This window comes from Sesamum indicum, linkage group LG12 (genome assembly GCF_026168435.1).
Source record: "Sesamum indicum cultivar Baizhima isolate 11 linkage group LG12, ASM2616843v1, whole genome shotgun sequence".
NCBI lineage: Eukaryota > Viridiplantae > Streptophyta > Magnoliopsida > Lamiales > Pedaliaceae > Sesamum > Sesamum indicum.
In genome coordinates this window covers 13,494,062-13,516,315 of record NC_142668.1, presented here as the reverse complement: position 1 = coordinate 13,516,315, position 22,254 = coordinate 13,494,062, and the positions used below count along the sequence as shown (strand labels likewise).

Here is a 22,254-nt window from a genome sequence, read left to right as displayed (position 1 = left end):
GGACTTTCCAAAAGTTCCCAGTTGGTTGTCAGATAAGCTCTAAAGTGAACGATCAACATGAAACAAGTCATATTAATCTAAAATATCTGGACCACAGATTCTGGTTCAGATGATATTTCAAGAACCCTTTGTTCATTAACAACTACGGGAAAAACCAAATTTGGTCATGTGCCAAAATCTCAGTGATCTGAAAAGCAGGTAATGCTTTCCGATAATGACATTTAAATTCCGACACATGCCATATGACCATCCAAAGTTTGCAGAGGTCAATGTATCACTGTGGATAGTATGCTGGATGGTATTGAGACGGCACATCATATCCACCATAACCTATCGCCCTATCATAATAACCAGGTTGTGCATGTGTTTCTGAAGGATAAGGATTCGATACAGATGGATTTAGGTTCCCGGAAAAGCCCACAGGGGCTCCCGACAACACATACAAGTCTGCAGAGGAGCTCCCATATGGCGCAGCAGCCACAAGAGATCCTGCCATGCCATAGGTCCCAGCAGGTGAACTGAGGTATGGAGCAGCATGATCGGGCAATAAACCTGCCCTCTTTACAGAAGATGGCTGTGATGAGGGAACACCTGAATTAGCAAGAGTTTTCCTTTTAAATGCTGATGGACCGGCAGCTCCCTTCATTCGCTTGTTCCCATTTTGCTTCTGTTGCTTCACCTGCTGCTGAGGTTTGGGTACTGGGGCTGCGGCAGGTCTTTTCCTGTCAGCCTTCTCTTTTTCCAACTTCTCAATGCGTGCTACCAGTTCATCTTTTGGGTACTGAGATTCCAGAGCATGATCCTCGATGCACTTAATCACTGATTTCAGTGCACTAATTTCTTTCATTGCAGCATCATTCTACAGAGGAATATAATGAAGTAAGTCAACAGCATTGCAGATATACTGCAGCCAATCCTCTTACGGTTGGCATTTAATAATCCCTAATAAATAATGAATTTTCCAAGGCCTAAGTTCAAGGGTAAGTAATCTTTCCACTCGACACTCCAGTTTAGTAAAAAATATTTGACTAGTACATTTAAAATAAAACTCTCTCATGCGGAGTCATAGATAATACTACTGAAGAATCAAACTAGTATTTTTAAAGAATTACTTGGTCTTGACATTGATACTAAAGTAATCTACACTGACTGAAATAATGATTTATCAAGGCTACAACTACTTTTAACAGCAAAAGACATGAAAATTTCCATTGCAGATGAAGATCCCCAGAAATATTATGACAGCTTGTTTATTTCAGAAAATTTCAAGAAAAGATAAACAACTTCAAGAACTCAAACTTTCTCCAATTCAAAGGTGGGTGCAGAATGTTTTATCTGACAACTCAAAGTCTTAAACTGGACAGTTGTATATGCTTATTTATGATTTTTTATCAAGAACAAATTTATCATACACCACCTTGCAGTTATCCTTTTAAAGAGCACATAATGATAAACAGTTTTCCAGTTCAACCATAACTACCAAGAACTTTGTCGTTATACCACCTAAGTAATAAATTTTCAATTCTGAAACAATGAATGGTAGGGGGCACCCTTACACGGGAAAGGAAAAGGAAGATATGGATGTATTACCAAAGACTGACGAGAACTCTTCCCGGTCTTACGAACTTTCTCAGCAATTTTCTTTGAATCCATCACATGGGCTTTCAATAAGGGCACGGGAGGGAACTCATCAGTTAGCTCAAACTCAATAATGAATTTAAGAGCTAAAAGTTGCTTACCCTTATTGATAAGCCTCTGTACAACATCTGTCATAAACCATTAATATTAGCACTAACGTCAGACTTCAAAATTAAATGTGCACGAAAGTGAGACAGCACAGGCAATTAAGGGTGATATCGGAAAAGATTAAAGAAACTAATACAAAACTGAATTTTCCTACTGCATAACTGTAGCCACCAGCTAACCTTCACCTTAATAGATCAGATGCCAATATTTTGAATCCTAGACTTGCATCTCCTACAATGACGATTGGCTCAGCTGTGCATGCAAAGAAAAGAACAGAATCTAACATCTCTATACTTACCTAATTCCTGGGCAGAGCTTAAACTTTTGAACTATTTTGATCAATAGTCCAAGTACTATGTTCTGAAACAGGATTTAACAAGATTTAGATAATTTTATCACACCATTATGCCAGTTGAGACCATCCACATGGATCATGGAACAGTATTCAAAAACACAAATATCAATCAGGTGCCATCCCAACCAATATCATTCATCAAATTTTCAATTTCTCCTGCTCATCCAATCTTCACATGGAGCACAGGAAATGCAATAAATAACAATAATGTAGACTAATGCAGGATAGGATAAATACCCCAAAAGAACACATACAAGTAAACAGCTAGCTTCATATTTACCAGAAACTTTACTCTCAAGACCGAGAATTCGACACAAGTCGACAGCTTGCCGGTACCTTGCAATCAAAACAACACAATCAATCAGCTCATTCTCATCATTCCCACCATCATTCAACAGCTTGTATGTAGCCAAGAGCTGCAAATAACCCAGCGTCTCCAGACCCCCCTCCTCCTCTTTCCCCTCCTCATCCCCATCACCACCATTACCACTATTTGCTGCCATCTTTCCCTTCCACTCCAATGCCACAGCCAACGCACGTTCCCTAACCTCCGGCCCTATCTTCACCCCAGCCCTCATCAACTCCTCCAACAAAACCACGCAAGCTGTCCTCAACCTAGACCCGTTCCCAATTTTCCCGTCCCAGAAACCCTCCAGAGCATCCAGAACCATCGAGCCCGGGTCCGGCGCGTGCTTAAAAGCGTCGGCCAACTCAACCCTAACAGCAGTCCTTTCCTTGGGCCGCTCAACGACGTATTTACGCAAACCCAATCCATCCATATTTTCACATAGAGACTTCAGTTCGGGTCGTGCGGGTACCGGTTCCGACGACAAAGAATCTTTTCGTTTTACAGGTTCGATGATATTCTGGGTTTGGGAAGATTCGAGGGCTTGGAGGATCGACAATTTCTGTAGGAGTTGGGTCTGAATGGAGCTAAAATAAGCGTCTAGATCAGGCCATGTGAAATTGAGTGAGGAGAGCAAAGAGGAGCGCGATTGCAATTCCTCGAAAGCCTTCTTCAAGTTCTCTTTCTTCCCGTCGACGAGGTTGAGGGCCTTCTCGATTGATTGTACAGTCGTCAGAGCCATACTCCTTTGAACAACAGACAAAAACTAATCAAATTCTACTGAACACCCGAATCGATAATCAGACAGCATACCCGCAGCACAGTTGGTCGGGAACAATAAACCAAAACTGTCGAAGGGGACGAAGCCAAGGAGAATGAAAGACGTTACACATACTGTTGGTGTGTTTGGCGGTGAAGATATTATTGTAGCTTTGTTGGGCTTCAATTCTTTCAAACTTAGCCATATTTGATCCAACACAAATTTTAAATGTAGCCTCCTTCTACCTGGGCCCTGTTCTCTCTTAGGACCGCCCGACCCTGTCCTCTCCTACTATCTTGTCTCACTTTATAACTTATTTATTATTGGTTGTCATATTGAAATAAAATATTATAATTAAGATACATTATTATATTTATTTATTACTATTAACAAAAAAATAATTAATGCTCAATAGGTTTCCTGTATTTATATTTGCAATAATATCAATCTTTATCGTGAAAATAAATTATAAAAAAAATTCAAAAGGTAAAAAACGACGAAAGTCAAAACTATTTAGAAACAAACATAACAGCAAATTAAATTTGAGTTAGAGAATTTGAGAAAGTCTAATGTTTACAAATTTAAAATAAATTATAAAAAATCAACAGGAAGTTGCTTATAATTTTTAATATAAAATGATTCAATTTAAGTAATTAAAAAATAAAAATAATTAAAAAGGCGCTTTCTAATTATTTTCAATCAAAAATTAATATATGTATATCTTAAACAATTTCAAACAGACATTCCTTTTAATTCGAATTGATAAATTTCAAAATCACAATAATAAATTTAATGAGTATTTGGATAACGTATGAACTGTTGTACAATAACAACCTCAAGTAAATATTCGGCAAGCGAATGAGTAAATTAATAGTTAAGTACATAATAAACTGTCGATGTTTATCACTAATTAATCAACAGCTAATAATTGTATACGGATATTTTTGTATTTTAGTCCCTCTTAACCAAATAATTTATGTTTCCATATTTAGAGAAAAATACTTATTTTCAATTTTGTATAGATTGAAAAATTGCGAGCAATAGTAAAAAAAAAAAATCGAATGGCATTCGTGTTAAAGTTCCGAAATCGCCCTTGGGAGGGGGTTTTACTTTTCCACTTACGCCGAAGAATTCTAGTGATGTAGTCCAAGAAGAAGTGCAGTCAACTACATATAATTTGTATATATGGACCATGATTTTCATGTGAGAAGGTAAAAGACCGAAAGCCCATCCTAACACCTATAAGATACCTCGACTTTGTTCGAGCGAGGAGGGAGTAGGAGGAGTAGCCGTGTTTTTCTTCCTTCGTCGGAGAGGAATCATCGGTTGTAGGCATCGAGTACATGGTAGAATCTTGTCGGGGTTTTTGTTTTCTTGGCTTTTTATGCTTTCTTATGGTCTGGTTGTGAAATTGTGCAATTCTTTATGATATACGATGTGGTTTTCTTCAAACGTACAAGAAGTGGAGTAGGGGGTATTTTTACCAAGAAAAGAGGGTCTTATGAAAGAGTTTATGTGTTGTTTCGATTCTTTCTGCATGTGCTTTGTGGAAATTGGACAAAGAGGGCAACTTATTTGATGAACTAATATGGGTTGTGGAGTGCTTTAGGTTGAAAGTTGTGTGCACATCAACTGTTTGATGTTTGAATCGTTTAACAAACTGAGTTTTTGCCTTCTGGGTTGGGAAGCATGAAGCTAGTTCTCATGACGTAATTTAGAGAGTCCCATGATTTATGAACTGGGAACTTTATTTTATTCTTTTAATTTGTTTGAAAATTCTTGGTTGTAGATGCCTGCCATGGACTTAAGTATGGTGGATCGAGATATGGAACCGTTTGTGGAAGTTGACCCTACCGGTCGGTATGGCCGGTATGCTGAGCTTCTTGGGGCGGGGGCTGTGAAGAAAGTTTACCGGGCATTCGACCAAGAAGAAGGAATTGAGGTGGCATGGAACCAAGTTAAATTACGAAACTTTTGTGACGATGAGGCCATGATCAACCGGTTGTATTCAGAGGTTCGGTTGCTCAGGAACTTGAAAAACAAGAACATTATTGCATTATACTCAGTTTGGCGGGACAGGGAGAGAAACACGCTGAATTTTATCACTGAGGTCTGTACGTCAGGAAATTTGAGGGAATATAGGAAGAAACACAAGCAGGTCTCACTTAAGGCTTTGAAGAAATGGTCAAGGCAAATTCTCAAGGGCTTGGACTATTTGCATACTCATGAGCCATGCGTGATTCATAGGGATCTCAATTGTAGCAATATCTTCATCAATGGCAACGTTGGTCAGGTATACTTAATTAACACTTTGCTTCTTGTCTCTGTTTCTTTACTTGTTTTCATAGCTTGAAGTGAGTTCTGAGTTTTCTGATGACAAGTTTTGGAGTGGTGGCTGAAACATGAAATGAGATCTTAAAAAAAGTGTGCGTGAATCAAAGTAGCTGTTTTGATAAGATTGGTATATTTTGATATTCAGTTACATCTGTATTTACACCTCGGCTGGCAGCATTTACCCATTTCCTTCTTTGGCTAAGTGCATTAAGTTTCTTATTGTTGCGCTAAATATTTTGCTTTCTAAGTTGGATGTTTGTTCTCTTGGGTGCAGCTGTAATTCTTTAAATCTACTTGACTCATATAGGTGAAAATCGGCGATTTGGGCTTGGCGGCTACCGTTGGTAAAAATCACTCGGCTCATTCGTTGCTAGGGACACCAGAATTCATGGCGCCTGAGCTGTATGATGAGAATTACACAGAGCTAATAGATATATATTCATTTGGAATGTGCTTGCTTGAGATGGTGACTCTCGAGCTACCATACAGTGAATGTGACAATGTCGCGAAGATATACAAAAAGGTGACATCTGGGCTCAGGCCTCAAGCCATGAACAAAGTGAAGGACCCAGAGGTACAAGCATTCATCGAGAAGTGTCTTGCTCGGCCAAGGGCTCGACCCTCGGCTGCTGATCTCCTGAAAGACCCCTTCTTCGATGGGATTCACGAAGATGATGACGAAAATGCAGATGACTATAGTAGAAATTAGCAGGTGATTAATGTAAAAATTCATTTGGTTAAGATGTGTTCCTTTCTTTCCCCCTTGGTTTCATGTTTTACCACTTAATTTTGAAAGGGTGCAATGACTTATGGTTCTTGAAATGTGATGTGTCCTATGATTTTTAATTTTGATTTTAGTTGTTTGATTTTGGTAATCTCCCAAGCATTAGAAATAGGTGTTGTCTGTAAATAGAGTGTTGTTTGATTTGGTAATCTCCCAATCCAAGACATACATATGTTTGTTTGTTATTACCATTTGGTTCACATGATCGTCATCACTCTGAATAAGTACAAAACGTGTTAAGGTTGAGATAGACAGAAGGGAGGAAGACAACCTTTCACTAAACGAAACGGCTAAATAGAGCAACAAAAGTTGAAAAAGTATATGGACGGCGCCGAGGCCTAGTGTAGTTGTTGATGAAATAATCCTCAAAATGAACACAGGCTGGCGTGAAAATTGTTGTTGCTTTCCCATAATTTCGGCTTTTGCAATTTTGAATTTGAGGAGCCGTTGAAAAAGGAAAAGATCTTCCACATCCACTTGTATTGGACTATTATTTTTTTACGGCGGCAGCAACTCTTAACGGCCGCTAGGGTCGGGTCAGGTCAGAATACCCTGCTACATTTGGTATGCGTCAAAAAATCATGCCAATTGCTTCTCTTTATTAATTGATTGTTGGGTTCAACTTCGACACCACCAAACATAAAATTATGGCTTCATATTCATAGTACATACATTAGTTATAATTTTTTTTTAATAGAAGTAGTCAATTTCATCTTACCATACCATAATCAATAATTTATTGAGTAGCTCAAAACTATAAACAATGATGTAAATATACAGATATCAATGTAAGTGGTATTCAAATCAAAACTTAAACGACAACTCAATGATTTGGACATAAGATCTTGTTATCGTAGAATTGGAGATGTTTGGTTGATCTTTAGGCCCAATCTTGATCCAGACCCAGCTCAATTAAGATGAGCTTCCCAACGGCCCAGGCTGAATACGGGCCTGATGCCTTGACTACTGCATTTTCATCGCTCGTGCTGGATTCCCATACAAATGCACGATTTCTACCATATATTATTACCACGTTTCTTCTTTCCTATTCAGTGATATTTTGGGAAAAAAGGGGAAGTCGCTACTTGTGGGTTTCAAGTCATGAACATGAAGGGACATCATGCGAGCGAGTGTATATACTTTCAGGAAATTCCACGCATTGGACGTCGTCGCTCTGAACGATTCGCCACTTCGGACGCGTTCGGAAGTTCTCTGGTCGTCTTGTTCTCCTCCTCCTTTCTTTTTTTAGTTTAGTTTGAAATTAAAAATTCGGCATGTATCGAAAAATTTTGAATTCGTGCTCTAAAATTTGTAATCCTCAAACAATATGGGAATATTACGACAAATCTCAGTAGAGCCTTTGCAATATACCATACTCAAAATGACTCCAACAGTAGCAAAAACCTATTTTAATGTAGTCAAAACATCCGAAATACATTACTCGTTGAAATTAATAATAATCCAAATTGGGTTGTGCGTATAAGAATAGTCCTAATTAAGAGTTAGGAAAATTAATGATCATTAATAAACAGTTGAACTATTTCTTCCTCGTTAGTGGTGGTTTAATTTAGGTATGCTACTTCATTTATTACCCAAACAGTCTTCTAATTAATCGTGTCTTAAGAAGGTAATTAATTGTGTTAAGGTGAGGTTAAAATAAATAGTTTAAATGTTGCCTTTTTCTTTTATCAACTCTCTGATTGAAAGTCGCTGATTCCACTCAGAGATTTGTGGCATCTTTGCTGGTAATAGCATTTTAGTGGAAGGGTCAAGCGGGTTCCAGACAGACATGAGACAATTCATTGTACTAATATTACATGATTAATTAAAACTTCATAATTATCAATCTTGATCTATATATGATGCTTTGATGTGGACATTATGGTTTAGATTTTCCTTTTTTTGACATCTTTTTGTTCCAAATTCCAACACACAATTCTCAGAATAATTACTGTCAGCAATCGAAATATTTTTTTTAAGATAAAAAACAGTAATTATATTATTATATTAATATTTAAATATATTGAGCACGTAAAAGTAAGATAAATACGCATATGTCTGGTGTGATTCAAACCCATAATTTTTATGAAAATTCAATCATAGCTATCAGGCTAAAAGATCATTGATGTGAGGAATCGAAATATGCGAGAGTTGAATAATATTATCTACATTTTACGTGCTGTGAATGAATATTTTTTCTTTTTCTTTTTCTTTTTTGTCTTTTTTCAAGAAATCTATGTATGTCTACACGGTTTGTGCAATAGGATAGCACTAAAACTAGTAAAGCTTCCACTATCAATGATATTGGAAAATATACACACACATCATGCTGTCTTTTTTTGGAAGATAATCGTTAATAATATAGTTTTTTTTTAGATATAATTTTTAATATATTCTTTCATTTAGCGAGGTCTTTCGATAATTTTTAAGATGATTAAATCAAATAATAACTCTATAAATTGATGAGACGTTAAATAGTAAAAGATAAGAATACTTTAAAATTAAAAGAACTGCAATATTTATAGAAATACAGAATGATTTCGTGTCGTTTCTCCGAATCACAAAACAGGCCAAGAGGCGCCTCATTTTATCCGACTAGATTCAAATCCGAGACTATCGAACTACATCCGATATATGATTCATTTGGAATCGTGCAACTCAGCAAATATATAAATACTGTTGGATAGCTTGCACATATAGATTCTATGTCTAGTTTTTCGAGTTGTTCTTTATATGAAGCTTCCAGAATTGTTGTTCGACAAGTTTCGATTGGTTTAATCATATCCTATAAATGAATTTGTTTAATCCGGCAGCAACCATATACATAGTGGAGGCAAATTTTACCTTAAGAACAATGAAATTAATCATGCTTCAAAATCTCTCCAGTATTGATATATTCCCAATAAATACTAGCGCTCAATGCCCCAGGTACATATGGCCTTCACTATTTCTCCTATATAATCCCATTGGCTTATACATCAGAGGTTTATACTCATGCTTTTTTGGTATGGTTCTTATGTTTTCACTTGCAGATCATGTGTTGGTATTATAATAATTCTAATTATTCCCATCATATAAATACACACATATGTGTAGTGTAGTGAATGTAACATTTTTCCTTTGGAGTGTACCAAAAAAGAGGGGCATTTCTCTTTGGTAATAATTTAGGTGGTCCATGTGGCATTGGCCAACGACAGGTCCCAAGAGAAAATCAGAAAATTATATACTTAATTTTCTTGATTTTTTTAATAATTAATATGTTTATTACGATGAGAGCTACGCGTTGTGTATACGTACACAAAATTTGTCCGTTGCTCTGCTCGACATGAACAAGATAGAAAAAATACAGGAAAACGAATACATACGGACCATGCTGATTAACGTTATGGCTTCGCTCTACGTGCTTGGTATAATCTGTAAGAACTTTATGAAAGAAAAAGGTATTGGAGGACAAAAGAGACATTTCAATGAAGAAAATTTGGCAGACCATCAAAATGACCATGAAAAATAGTATGATGTCCATATTAATTAGAAATTTTTTTGTTTAAATCAGATTTGATCTAACCAAATTAAAAATAAAATAATGTGTAATACATTCATCATTTGATTGATTATTTTTTCTGAACTATATACTATTCACACGACGAATATATTACACTTATTATATAATTGTTTAGGTTCAACCAACCCGATTTAAATTAGAAATTTTATCTCTTAGTAAATGCCTTGAGTAATATAAACAAGTATTAAAATCATTATAAAAAGGACGTTATGTTGAATTAAAGAAAATATTTTTTCTAAAACTTGACACGTTTATAAAGTATATTAGGATTGTTTATTCCTAATTTATTTTCGTTAGGGCTACACGTATATCTGAATAAATAGGTCGATAATGATCGAATATTATGCTAGTGGGGGCTTTGAATTTGGTGAAATAATTATAAAAAATAATATGTTCTTTTTTGCATTAAATATACTATTATTTATTTGAATTAAAATTTGAAGATTTAGACATATATATATATATATATATATATTTTCAGGAATAGGTATTAAAAAGAGAAAAAATTGAAAAATAAAATGATAGGTTTTGGTAGAAATAAGGTGGTAGTAATACAGAAAAGCTGGTGAGGCGCTGTCATCTCTACCTTAGACTTCAAATATTCTTACACCAGAGAAATTGACTAACAATCCCAATCCATTACACATACATACATACATTATACATACACTGTTTCTTTCCCTCTTACCCAATCTATCTATCTATATATATAATTTAGTTTTAGTTCTTATAATAAAATATAAATAATATGTTGTCTCATCTAAGCTAAGGGAATTCCATTTCTTCTGGTTTTGTTTAAAAAGAGTGGAATAACCAAGAAAAAGAAAGGAAGAGAAGGACCTTTGTGGGGGGCGAGAGAGAGAGAGAGAGAGAGAGGAAAGGTGAGAGGATGAGCATACCCTCTGTTTTCATTTATGTATATTCCTCTCATTAGATCTTGCTTTCACCCCAATTTCCAATCTGTCTCTCCTTCTTTCAATGGTGAGTCCTTAATCAAAATGATAAAACAAAGCATTAATGATTGTTGTTTCTCTGATTGTGGGTCTCGCTGATCTACATGAAATATGGATTTTCAGGTCTGCAACTATTCAATCTTAATTGATGAATCAAGGATCCAATGATTTTAAACTGAATCCTGCATTTCCCACTCCGTTTTTGATCACTCACTGCTTCGATTCCTGCCTGATTTTCTGGATAAGGTACAATTTTTATTTGTTCTTGTTTCTTGCCCTTCTCTATACACTTCGATCTATTAGATTTGTCTTGCGATGATTGGTGCTTGCGACTTTTCCAACATCTGTTGCGGTTATGCATCAATCATCTGCAATCTGGGTGCTTTTGCAATATGTTTCTCATTGAATCTCATTCTTGAATTGTTTCGCGCATTTTGGAGGATCTCGGAATTCCGTCCGATTCTATTCATATTTTAATCATGATCGAATTGTGTGTTCAATTTGAGGTATAATTATTCCTTTTTTTTCTTTTTCTTTTTTTTTTTTGTTTTGGCATCAGTGGTTGTCTTTGTTTACAAGTTCTTTTGGTTTGTTTGGTTTGGTTTGGTGGAGGATTGTTGAATTTCGAGATAATAATTCTGATGTAAATTGCAGAAAAGATGGAGGTGGATCAAGGTAAGCTCTTTATTGGTGGGATTTCTTGGGACACGAATGAGGATCGTCTTAAAGAATATTTCGGAGCATATGGGAAAGTGGTAGAGGCAGTGATCATGAGAGATCGAACAACCGGCCGTGCTCGTGGGTTCGGCTTTGTAGTCTTTGCTGACCCTGCAGTTGCTGAGAGAGTGGTGAAGGAAAAGCACATGATTGATGGACGAACTGTAAGTTGGTTGGGTTGTATAGATAATGTACATACTACAACGTCTTTCAATTACTTCAATTTTCGTTGCAAATGATGGTCATTCTTCAATTTAAAAAAATGCCTCGATGCAGTCTGCTGAATTCAATTGGTTTTCAATTTGCTTTTCTTTTGAGGCAAAAAAGGTTCCGTTCCTATAGCTGGTAACTGGAGGTGGTTATTGATGATAGGTTTTCCTCCTTGGACTTCCTCGGTCTGAGTTTCGTGTGATTATTACGTTGATAGAATTTACTTTGTGGACAATTCATTTTATTTCAATCTTTCAGGTTGAAGCTAAGAAAGCTGTTCCAAGGGATGACCAACACCTGATAAATCGAAACAGTGGCAGCATTCAGGGATCACCAGGACCTGGACGCACTAAAAAGATTTTTGTAGGAGGATTAGCATCGACCGTCACCGAGAGTGACTTTAAAAATTACTTTGATCAGTTTGGCACCATAATGGATGTTGTAGTGATGTACGACCACAACACTCAAAGGCCTAGAGGTTTTGGATTTATAACTTATGATTCGGAGGATGCAGTGGATAGGGTGTTGCACAAAACTTTTCATGAACTCAATGGTAAGATGGTCGAGGTAAAGCGAGCAGTTCCAAAAGAATTATCTCCGGGGCCCAGCAGGGGCCCGCTTGTTGGTTACAACTATGGTTTTAATAGAGCCAACAACTTCCTCAACAACTACGCCCAGGGATATAATCTTGGCTCAGTTGGAGGCTATGGAGTCAGGATGGACAGTAGATACAATCCGGTAACTAGTGGCCGTGCTGGTTTCTCACATTTTGGTTCTCCTGCTTATGGAATGGGTGTGAATATGGAGCAAGGTCTGAACGGGGGCTTTGGAGGGGGTTCTAACTTTAGCAGTAACCTAGGTTATGGTCGTGTACTGAGCCCCTATTTTGGCAGTAATCAGAGTAGGTACAATACCCCTATTGGTTATAATGCAAGTAGCAGCAGAGGTGATTCTTTTCTCAACTCATCACCTAGAAACGTATGGGGAAATGGTGGCCTTAATACCTCACCAAATAATGCCAGCTCTGGTTCATATTTTGGTTCTGGAAGTGGTGGTTTTGGAGTATTTGGAAACAATGGAGCAAGCTGGGGCACTTCGCCTATTGGCGCGCCTCTTGGAGGAAATTCTTCTGGCTACAATGGGGGAAATATTGGCTATAGAGGTGGAGAAAACAGTTACTCGCTGGGAGCAGGAGGATTTGGCAGAAACAGTGGAACTGGTGTAGCGACAACATCTTCATTTGCTGCCTCAAGTGGTGATTATGAGGGTTCCTATGGGGACTTCTACCGTAGTGGCTCTGTGTATGGTGATCCAACCTGGCAAAGTGCATCTTCTGAGCTGGAGAATTCTGGTTCATTTGGTTATGGGCTTGGAAATTCAGAAGATGTTACTGCTAAAGATTCTGAGGATTATGGGGTGGGCTATGACATTCCAAACAGGCAATCAAGTAGAGGTAATTCTTTTTTATCCTTGAGCTGAAGTTGCACATATATTTATTTCCAGAAATTGCTGTGCGCTAGCTTCGTTGTCTTGACCTAATTTCTTAGATGAATGGCTCACTGATGTAATTACTTGTCTAGATTTGTTTATCACTGAGAATGGAATTCATGTGATAAATATTTCGTTTTCCTTCTTTTCTTATTCTCATCATATATTTTGAAAAAGAAGTATAGTATGTAATGCAAAGTTGTATTAGTTCACTTGTCCTCATGTCCAAGGAGTTGAAAACTTGAACCTCTGTTTCTAGTTTGTGGCTGAAAGTCATAGTTGTTACATCACACTAGTCGGCTGTAGTCTGTTGAATTACTTTTTTATTGCCATTCTTTGAAAGAATTCATAATTCATTCGAGTGAGGTGAGTTTGAAGGACTCGTTCAAAATTTCAAGTTACTTCATGCCGTTGCTCAAGATCTTTGATTTCCAACCGGACCTGAAAAAAAATGTTAAAGACTTGCCCCATCAGAAATATCATGTCAGTTAGAAGCATGGCCGCATTCTGTAACTGCAACGCCTTAGTGAACTATTCTTGATCAAGTGAAAACCCCTTAAATGTATATTAAGATAAATTAGATGCAATTTCAAACTAATAGCATATCTATCTGCATCTTTGGATATATACACTTTAGATTTGATTTTCATGTTACAGCTTGTGATCATTGAAAACAGTTTATAACTATATACATAACTATTTAATTACCTCTAGAAAAATGAGAATAGAACTCTGAAGGATTTGTGAATGGTGTGGAAGTACATTGGTGCGTTTAAAATGCATAAGTTACTGAGTAAGAACTAGAAAGTTTCTGCACCAACTGCAATCAAATTACTTTGATCTATGATCATGTGTAAGACGTTATTTGAATTATGTTGGAACATGCTAAAAGATGCTGAACATTAATAGTATAAGGGTTAACAGAATCAAGCAGGTTAGTTCATGAGAACTGAGAAGTCCATCAGTAATTCTTCCGGTAACGTATATGCATAGGGTGATCCTTGATGCATATTCTTACGTTTACAAACTTGAGGATCCCGCAAACATTACATACTCTTAAGCTGATGATGGTGTTGATTCTTTCAATGTGAAATGCTAGAAGTTACAAAAGAATTTCGACAAAGACTGACTAAACTCTGTTATCGTATACAAACTTGTTAATATATTCATTTCAGTACATCAATTGAACTATGCAATCTAACTTTTCTCCATTATTTTCTTCAGGAATCGCTGCTTAGGAAATTTCAGATTCTGGAGATAATGTAGGAGAGGAGACTTTAAAAACATGTGGATTGTGAATTTCGTACGTACCCCTCATAGATATATATGTTATATGTCTCATCAGCTTATAATGATGTGATTACACAGAGCTAACAAGGGTCTTGGTCCAAAGTATACATATCAAGAGTGAGCAGTTTCAAGGGTTTTTATGAAGGCTTTGAGGTTTGATTTTTAAATATAACTTAGGTTCCTTTTATCAGCATTTTGATCGAGACGTAAATGAGATTGCGGGATAATACTCTCAAAGATCCATCTAGCTTTATTTGTTGTGCGACTCTTCAACTCAAGACGGTACTGCTGGTACGACATTGGAGAGGTAGAGATTTATTTTTGTATTCTTTTCTTTTCTTTTTTTTTTTCTGTTTTTCGGCTCTAAGTTTCCCCTTTTTCTTTTTTTGTCTGGGATTTGTATTTCTCTCAGATTGTATGTGAGGGTTCTGTTTGATTTGCTAGCGTGAAATACATAAAGGGATTAGCTTCCTCTTAGCTTTTCCCTTCAATAAAAAATATTGGATATGATTATTCATTTTACTACTGGAGCTTCTGTATCTGACAAAGTTGAAAACATTTTATTCCTGTATGAAATACATGTGTAGTAGTGCAAGGAACATAATGAATTCATCTTGTTTTTCTTGTAATCTTTGCTTCCTTAATGATGTCTTAATGCTTTTCTTTCATGCTGCCTTAAATGTCATTGTTTGTCTGAAGGCTGCCTTCACTGTTCTTGTTTCTGTTACTATTCTTCCATTTTCTTGTTAGGTCCTTCTGGCAACAGTCCAATAGTCCGTTCACAAGACTTTCCTACGATGGGTGTGTGTTGGGTGCGCGAATGTAAAAAGAAATTCTTTCACTTGTTTATTACAAATTTCAGAAAGATATCGGGATAATAAAAACAATTTTAATTTCACTTAAACAAAATTCAAAACCTTTTTTTTAAAAAATAATTAAGAACACAGATGGAGTGTACAAAAACCGCTGCATTTCAAGAAAAGGAGGGAGGGAACAAACACAAGAAAGAATATTTGAAATTTGACAAGTAAAGAAAAGAAACAAAAGGAGTTGAACAAAAGAGGAAAAAGTAGAGTGCATCTGGTCTACTGCTCTGGTCTCTTCAATCAAATACTTAAAGCAATCTACAAAAGTAGACCCATCGAATCTTAGCATTAAAGATGGATTTTGTTCTGGTGGAATGTAGATCTCGTCACAGGTGGGCCAACCCACTTTCTATTAGAAAAAGCCCGGCCCATTTACTCCAATCGGCCCACTTTCCGCTGCACCATTTTCTAAATTCAATGACGAATAGCTTGTTTGGTTGGGATGAAACAATAAATGTATAAAAAAAGTGAAAAGTAAAAAAATATATATAGAAAAAATTTGATGTTTGGTTAGGGGGAATAAAATTAAGATTAAGTAAAATTGAATATACATAAATTTCTTTTGGAGTCCAATTCTTTTATTTGTCTAAAATTGAACAAAAAAATAAAAGTATAAAACCAAAAGAACAAAAGAAGTATATTTTTTATTTTTATTTATCATATTACCATACATATAATTTTCCTCCATTTTTTCCCATAATAATCTTTAAGAAAAGATAATCACATAAAAAATATCAATAAGTTTTTAAATTTTTTGTAACTTATATTTATTTTAGCATAATATTAACTTGTTTATTTTTTAATACAAAACGAAGAAGAATGACTAATCAATAAGATTTAAAACATAGTATTTTCATCTAAATTTATTTCTCGTGCCAAATAAAAAAAATATTTAAAATTTGCTTCGCTTCTAAATATACTAAATAATTTTAAAAACTATTATCATTTTTCCTCTCGCTCGTCTTTTTACTTTTTCTCTCCTCCCATTGAACCAAATATAACCCGAAACACTATGTTTGTTTTCATTTTCAAGTTATCTTTGGGACAAGTCAAAATATACCCAATGTTTGTCATCATTCAAAAACACCTTATCTAGGTGTTTTAAACTGTTTTAGCATAAATACATACATATATATACACACACATGTACATAAATATATATAAAAAAGGCATGATTTGACAATGAATAGTAATTTTTGTCTCCCAAATCACAACATTAAACATACAATAATTATTTTAAATTATCTCCAAAAATAAATCCAAACATACATACTATCTCGAACACACACTTATTTATCTTTGTTTTTCTCTCTCTATCTCCACAAATCACAACAAAACTTAAAAAATAAATCCAAACATTAGGAAAGAGTTTGTATTGTCTCGACAAGATTGCAAGAAATGTGCACTGGCTTTTTTTACTTTTCATATCCTATCGATGAACCAAATGAACTCCAAAAACATCTTGTCGTCTCACACAACATTGCAAGAAATGTGTAAAGGCCAAAAGGGCACTTTTTTATCATTTTTTTTTTTTTTGTTTATTCATAGCCACGACACAAAGTTACTCTGTCCCCAGCAACAGGCAGAATGCCTTTTTTTCCCTTTCCCTCCGCGTTCATAGGATTCTTTAATTGTTGTAATGGGAAAAGTACAAGGAAAGTGTAGGAGGCCAGGGGCGTTGCAATGCTCCAAATAGCTTCAAAGTTTGAAAAAAAAGGCAACAATTCGGTGAGGCCCTGTTGGCTATCTTTTCGTTAGACAATGAATGACACCAACGATTGACGTATGGCTCCAAGTCCGAGGAGACTGGAGATTGGGCCTGTAATCCCATGTTTTGTGTTTGACAAAATGAAGAAAAGAGTAGGAATTAGTAAAGCAACTGGGGAAAAGAATCCAAGAAAACTACCTCATAGCCCACAAGAATTCCTTCAAAGACAAGTACAGAATTTATGCCACTTTTCAGTTAATAAGCAGCTTATTGACAGTCAAGAACAGGCAATCTCGGTTTTTCCTAAATTGTTGTACAAGTTCTTGATCATCCGAACAGATTAGTAAGAGAATGATCTTTACCTTTGTCTGAAGAGTCCCACAATCCTGTCAAAGTTCACTCAAGAAATGGCAACAGATCAGAATGTAAAAGATCTCCCATGGGCTCTGCAACTGATGAAATCGGGGAGCATCGAACTGCAGAGCGTCTCGTTCTTGTTTTCTCAACCAGCTTCGGGTTGTTTCCAGGAAACGGAGAACTCCTTGAACGTGAACATAACAAAAGACAGCGTTTTGCAGTTCTCTCAGCTTCTCAAAGTTCTAGGAACAGCCAAGAATGGTGCTCAATCATCATTGAGAAACCTGGAATTCCACCTGGTAGAATGGGAGCTGCAACAGGTGAAAGATCTTCGGGTTCTGATCGAGAATAACCCAAACATCAAGCAGCTGATGTTCAGACGAAACAAGTTTAGTGCAGAGTGTTTGTCAGAGCTATCAGATGGTTTGAGGAAAAACAAAAACATCAAGGAAATTATGCTGTCTGAATCAGGTATTGGTTCAGAAGGAGCTGGAGTCCTGGCTTCAGCCCTGAAGGATAATCATAACTTGGAAGAGTTGCAAATATGGGAAGACTCGATTGGATCAAGGGGAGCAGAAGAGCTGTCTAAAATGATTGAAGTAAACTCAACTCTGAAACTGCTGACAATTTTCGACTCAAGGTCGATAACAGCAACACCTCTAATTTCAGCTGTTTTGGCTAGGAATAGATTGATGGAGGTCCATATATGGAGTGTGGATCGCAACGAGAAGAGTTCTAAGGTGGTTGAATTTGTACCTGAAAACAGCACTCTTCGAGTGTACCACCTCGACGTTTCGGGTGCATGCCGTGTCGCCTGTTCATTGGGATGGAATTCAACTGTGAGATCTCTTGACATGACAGGAGTCAGGCTGAAATCACGGTGGGCGAAGGAATTTCGCTGGGTTCTTGAGCAGAATCGAACCCTGAAAGAGGTCAATCTGTCCAAGACATGCCTAAAGGACAAGGGTGTTGTTTATGTTGCAGCTGGACTGTTTAAAAACCGGATCTTGGAAAGATTGCATCTTGATGGGAACTGGTTTGGTGGAATAGGTGTTGAGCATTTACTCTGTCCTTTGAGCAAGTTCTCGGCTCTGCAAAATCAAGCAAACACAACGCTAAAGTCGGTAACTTTAGGAGGAGGAAGGACTAAGATTGGTAGAGATGGGCTCGCAGCCATTCTGCAGATGCTGACCAGCAACCAAAGTGTTACTCATCTGGGAATATACGACGATGAGAGTCTCAAGCCAGACGATATCATCAAAATCTTCAAAGGCGTGGAGAGGAATGCAACTCTGAGGAACTTATCTCTGCAAGGCTGCAAAGGGGTAAAGGGTGAACTTGTGCTGCAAACCATAATGGAGACGTTGAATGTGAATCCTTGGATTGAAGACATTGATCTTGCAAGAACTCCACTGCAGGCTGCAGGAAAAACAGAAGGGATATATAAGAGATTGGGTCAGAATGAGCGGAGTGAACCTGAGATTGATTTGCTCAAGGACATGCAAATGACTTTGCCCAAGAGTTGTCGGGTCTTTCTCTGCGGTCAAGAATATGCTGGTATGCTTATTCTGATTCACTGCATTCCGCATTCCCAAATCAAAAACTGTAAATCAATGTTTTCTGGTAACCTTTGCAGGTAAAAGTACACTGTGCAATTCTATTTCACAGAACTTATCCCCTTCAAAGCTGCCATACTTGGATCAGGTGAGGATTCTGGTGAACCCTGTCGAGCAAGCTGTTAGAACACCAAGCATCATGATTAAGACATTCAAAGATGAAGATACAAAAATCTCCATATGGAATCTTGCTGGGCAGCATGAGTTTTATTCGCTGCACGATCTCATGTTTCCGGGGCATGGCAGCGCATCCTTCTTTCTGATCATATCCAGCTTATTCAGGAAACCGAGCAACAGAGAACCAAAACCCCCGAGTGAGATTGAAGAAGATATGCAGTACTGGGTGAGGTTCATTGTTTCAAACTCAAAACGAGCAGTTCAGCAATGCATGCTACCTAGTGTAACTATGGTGCTCACTCACTTTGACAAAATCAATCAGCAATCTGATAGCTTACAGGCCACTGTCAGTTTGGTTCAAAGACTACGAGAGAAGTTCCAGGGCTTTGTTGAATTCTATCCAACTGTATTTACAGTTGACGCAAGATCATCAGCCTCAGTGGGTAAACTCAGCCATCATATCCGGAAAACAAGCAAAACAGTTCTTGAAAGGGTTCCACGAGTCTATCAGCTTTGCAACGATCTTGTAGAAATATTATCTGACTGGAGACAGGAGAACCGCAATAAACCAGCGATGAAGTGGAAAGAGTTTGGTGATCTATGCCAAGTCAGAGTTCCGGCTCTAAGAATCCGCTCAAGACATGATAATAAAGAGAAGATAGAGATGAGGAGAAGAGCAGTGGCTACAAATCTTCACCATATCGGTGAAGTGATTTATTTTGATGAATTAGGGTTCCTAATCTTGGACTATGAGTGGTTTTGTGGTGAGGTACTCAGTCAGCTAATAAGATTAGATGTCAGAAAGCCGAGCACAACTGAGAAGAGTGGATTCATTTGCAGAAAAGAACTTGAGAAGATTTTAATAGGCAGCTTACAGAGTCGCATTCCTGGAATGGGCTCAAATATTATTGAGAATCTTCAACCCAGTGATCTTATAAAAATGATGCTGAAACTGGAACTCTGTTGTGAACAAGATCCGTCAGATCCCAACTCACCTCTACTCATCCCGTCAAATTTGGAAGAAGGCAGGTGGAAACCTCAGAGATGGCCAGTTAACAGTCCTGATAACAATTACATAGGGAGACGTCTTCAATGTGATGACTCAAGCCACATGTTTCTCACACCAGGTTTCTTCCCCCGCTTACAGGCAAGTCTTATTTTGCTCGGCACGGTCTATAACTTCTTCAGTTTGTCATGTCTTCTTCTGCTAATCAAAAGGAAGTAGATTTAGTAAGTCGGTAAGTCCTCCATTTAACATTTGAATATAAACATTTAGAGAAAGAAAAGGTCCTTGGCCTGGACGAAAAGAGCATTTGTAGAAATATGCAATTTCAGGATAATCAACTTTACTGAATAATGATAAGGAAATGCTAATAACTGTAAAGTATATCGACAAGTATACTTGTCTTTGAGTTATTGTTTGAAAGCTATAAAAGGACTGTTTTCTGTAAATCTAGGTACATTTGCACAATAAAATCATGGGGTTGAAGAACCAACATGGAGCATCATACAGCATTGAGAAGTACCTGATCTCAATAAATATACATGGAATCCACGTCCGTGTAGAGCTTGGAGGACAATTAGGTTATTCCATAGATGTACTTGCGTGCTCCATGAAGAGCCCTACAGAAATTCTTAGACTGTTCCAACATCTCATTATACCAGCAATACAGAGCCTCTGTCATGGGATCACATTGACAGAATATGTTCTTCGTTCCGAATGTGTGAAAAATCTCATCTCTCCCAGATACAGGAGAAACCAATCTGTTCCCCTCCAACAACTGAAGCAAGCACTGCTCTCAGTTCCTGCAGACAGTATTTATGATTATCAGCACACCTGGGATTCAGTTACAGATTCTGGAAGCCTTATTCTTGGACCTGGGTTTGATTTTGCTCGAGATCTGTTGTCGGATGATGACTTCAGAGAAGTACTTCACTGCCGATACCATGACCTATATAACCTTGCCATGGAACTTCAAGTCCCACAAGAAAACAATCCAGATCGTCCTTCAACTGCCAGTGAAGAAATAACCAGCTCTGTCGAGCCAACATTTGCAGGGATAGCGAAGGGTGTTGAAGCAGTTCTGCAGAGGCTAAAGATCATTGAACAAGAAATCAAAGATATCAAGCAGGAAATTCAAGGCCTGAGATACTATGAACACAGGCTTTTAATTGAACTGCATCGGAAAGTGAACTATCTTGTGAACTACAACATCCAACTCGAGGAAAGAAAACTACCAAACATGTTCTATCTTGTCAGGGCCGAGAACTACTCAAGGAGATTAATCACCAGCATGGTTTCAGGGATGACAGCGCTCCGCCTGCATATGCTATGTGAATTCCGGCGAGAAATGCATGTGGTTGAAGATCAGATTGGTTGTGAACTTATGCAGGTAGATAACATCACAGTAAAGTGCCTAGCCCCATATATGAAAAAGTTCATGAAACTATTAACTTTTGCCCTCAAAATCGGAGCCCACTTAGCAGCAGGAATGGGAGAAATGATACCTGATCTAGGCAGGGAGGTCGCACATTTGATGGATTCTCCCTTTCTTTATGGAGCAGCTGGTGCAGCAGCTGCTGGAGCTATCGGAGCTGCTGCAGCTGGAAACAGGAACAGAAGCAGGAACACGGGGGACATCCAACAAGATCTTAGGGCGGCTCATCAATGGGTGGTGGATTTCTTGAGGAACCAGGGATGTTCAACTGGAAAAGATATTGCTGAGAAGTTCGGATTGTGGCGAGTCAGATACCGGGAGGATGGTCAAATTGCATGGGTTTGCAGGAGGCATATGTACACAAGAGCATATGAGATAATTGAAGTGCCGATCTGAATTATATCTTATAGTTGGATGTAAGCGTCCCTAGACTTAATCAAGATATAGGGAATGTTTATCCCGCAGTTGCAACTCTAATTTCAAGGGTTAGGGCCTTGATTCTTGTTAGATGTTGGGCAATACTTCTTATGCTTCAAATTAGCACATCATCCATCATTCAGCAATTATGCATAATCAGGAAAACGGGCAATTAAAGGTAAGCCGAAGG

The 22,254-nt window shown here is 37.4% G+C and overlaps 4 protein-coding genes across 7 annotated transcripts; 3 read left to right on the top strand and 1 right to left on the bottom strand.

Annotated features, from left to right (window-relative positions):
• Positions 1-45: 45 nt before the first annotated feature.
• On the bottom strand, positions 46-3,397 carry LOC105174940 (truncated FRIGIDA-like protein 1). Its single transcript, XM_011097200.3, has 3 exons — positions 2,382-3,397; positions 1,591-1,766; positions 46-859 (listed from the first exon to the last, which is right to left on the bottom strand). Exons 1-3 carry the CDS (start codon positions 3,187-3,189, stop codon positions 275-277), a joined length of 1,569 nt encoding a protein of 522 aa, XP_011095502.1. The 5' UTR covers positions 3,190-3,397; the 3' UTR covers positions 46-274.
• Positions 3,398-4,379: 982 nt separating this feature from the next.
• LOC105174938 (Protein kinase superfamily protein) lies at positions 4,380-6,363 on the top strand. Its single transcript, XM_011097198.3, has 3 exons — positions 4,380-4,553; positions 4,997-5,500; positions 5,849-6,363. The coding sequence occupies exons 1-3, from the start codon at positions 4,551-4,553 to the stop codon at positions 6,248-6,250; spliced, it is 909 nt and encodes a 302-aa protein (XP_011095500.1). The 5' UTR covers positions 4,380-4,550; the 3' UTR covers positions 6,251-6,363.
• Positions 6,364-10,589: 4,226 nt separating this feature from the next.
• LOC105174937 (RNA-binding (RRM/RBD/RNP motifs) family protein) lies at positions 10,590-15,067 on the top strand. 4 transcript variants are annotated; one of them, XM_020698355.2, is made up of 6 exons: positions 10,590-10,868; positions 10,964-11,086; positions 11,281-11,346; positions 11,495-11,721; positions 12,026-13,220; positions 14,480-15,067. In XM_020698355.2, exons 4-6 carry the CDS (start codon positions 11,500-11,502, stop codon positions 14,491-14,493), a joined length of 1,431 nt encoding a protein of 476 aa, XP_020554014.1. In that variant the 5' UTR covers positions 10,590-10,868; positions 10,964-11,086; positions 11,281-11,346; positions 11,495-11,499; the 3' UTR covers positions 14,494-15,067. The 4 variants fall into 4 exon arrangements, 3 of the variants coding, with proteins under 3 accessions (XP_020554014.1, XP_088732721.1, XP_011095499.1); XR_002288155.2 differs by lacking the exon at positions 11,281-11,346 and having other exon boundaries at positions 10,595-10,868; positions 14,480-14,558; positions 14,737-15,067; XM_088876595.1 differs by lacking the exon at positions 11,281-11,346 and having other exon boundaries at positions 10,599-10,768.
• A 2,459-nt stretch (positions 15,068-17,526) lies between these two features.
• TRN1 (tornado 1) lies at positions 17,527-22,175 on the top strand. The gene is made up of 3 exons (XM_011097196.3): positions 17,527-19,033; positions 19,113-20,356; positions 20,667-22,175. The coding sequence occupies exons 1-3, from the start codon at positions 17,527-17,529 to the stop codon at positions 22,041-22,043; spliced, it is 4,128 nt and encodes a 1,375-aa protein (XP_011095498.2). The 3' UTR covers positions 22,044-22,175.
• Positions 22,176-22,254: the final 79 nt, after the last annotated feature.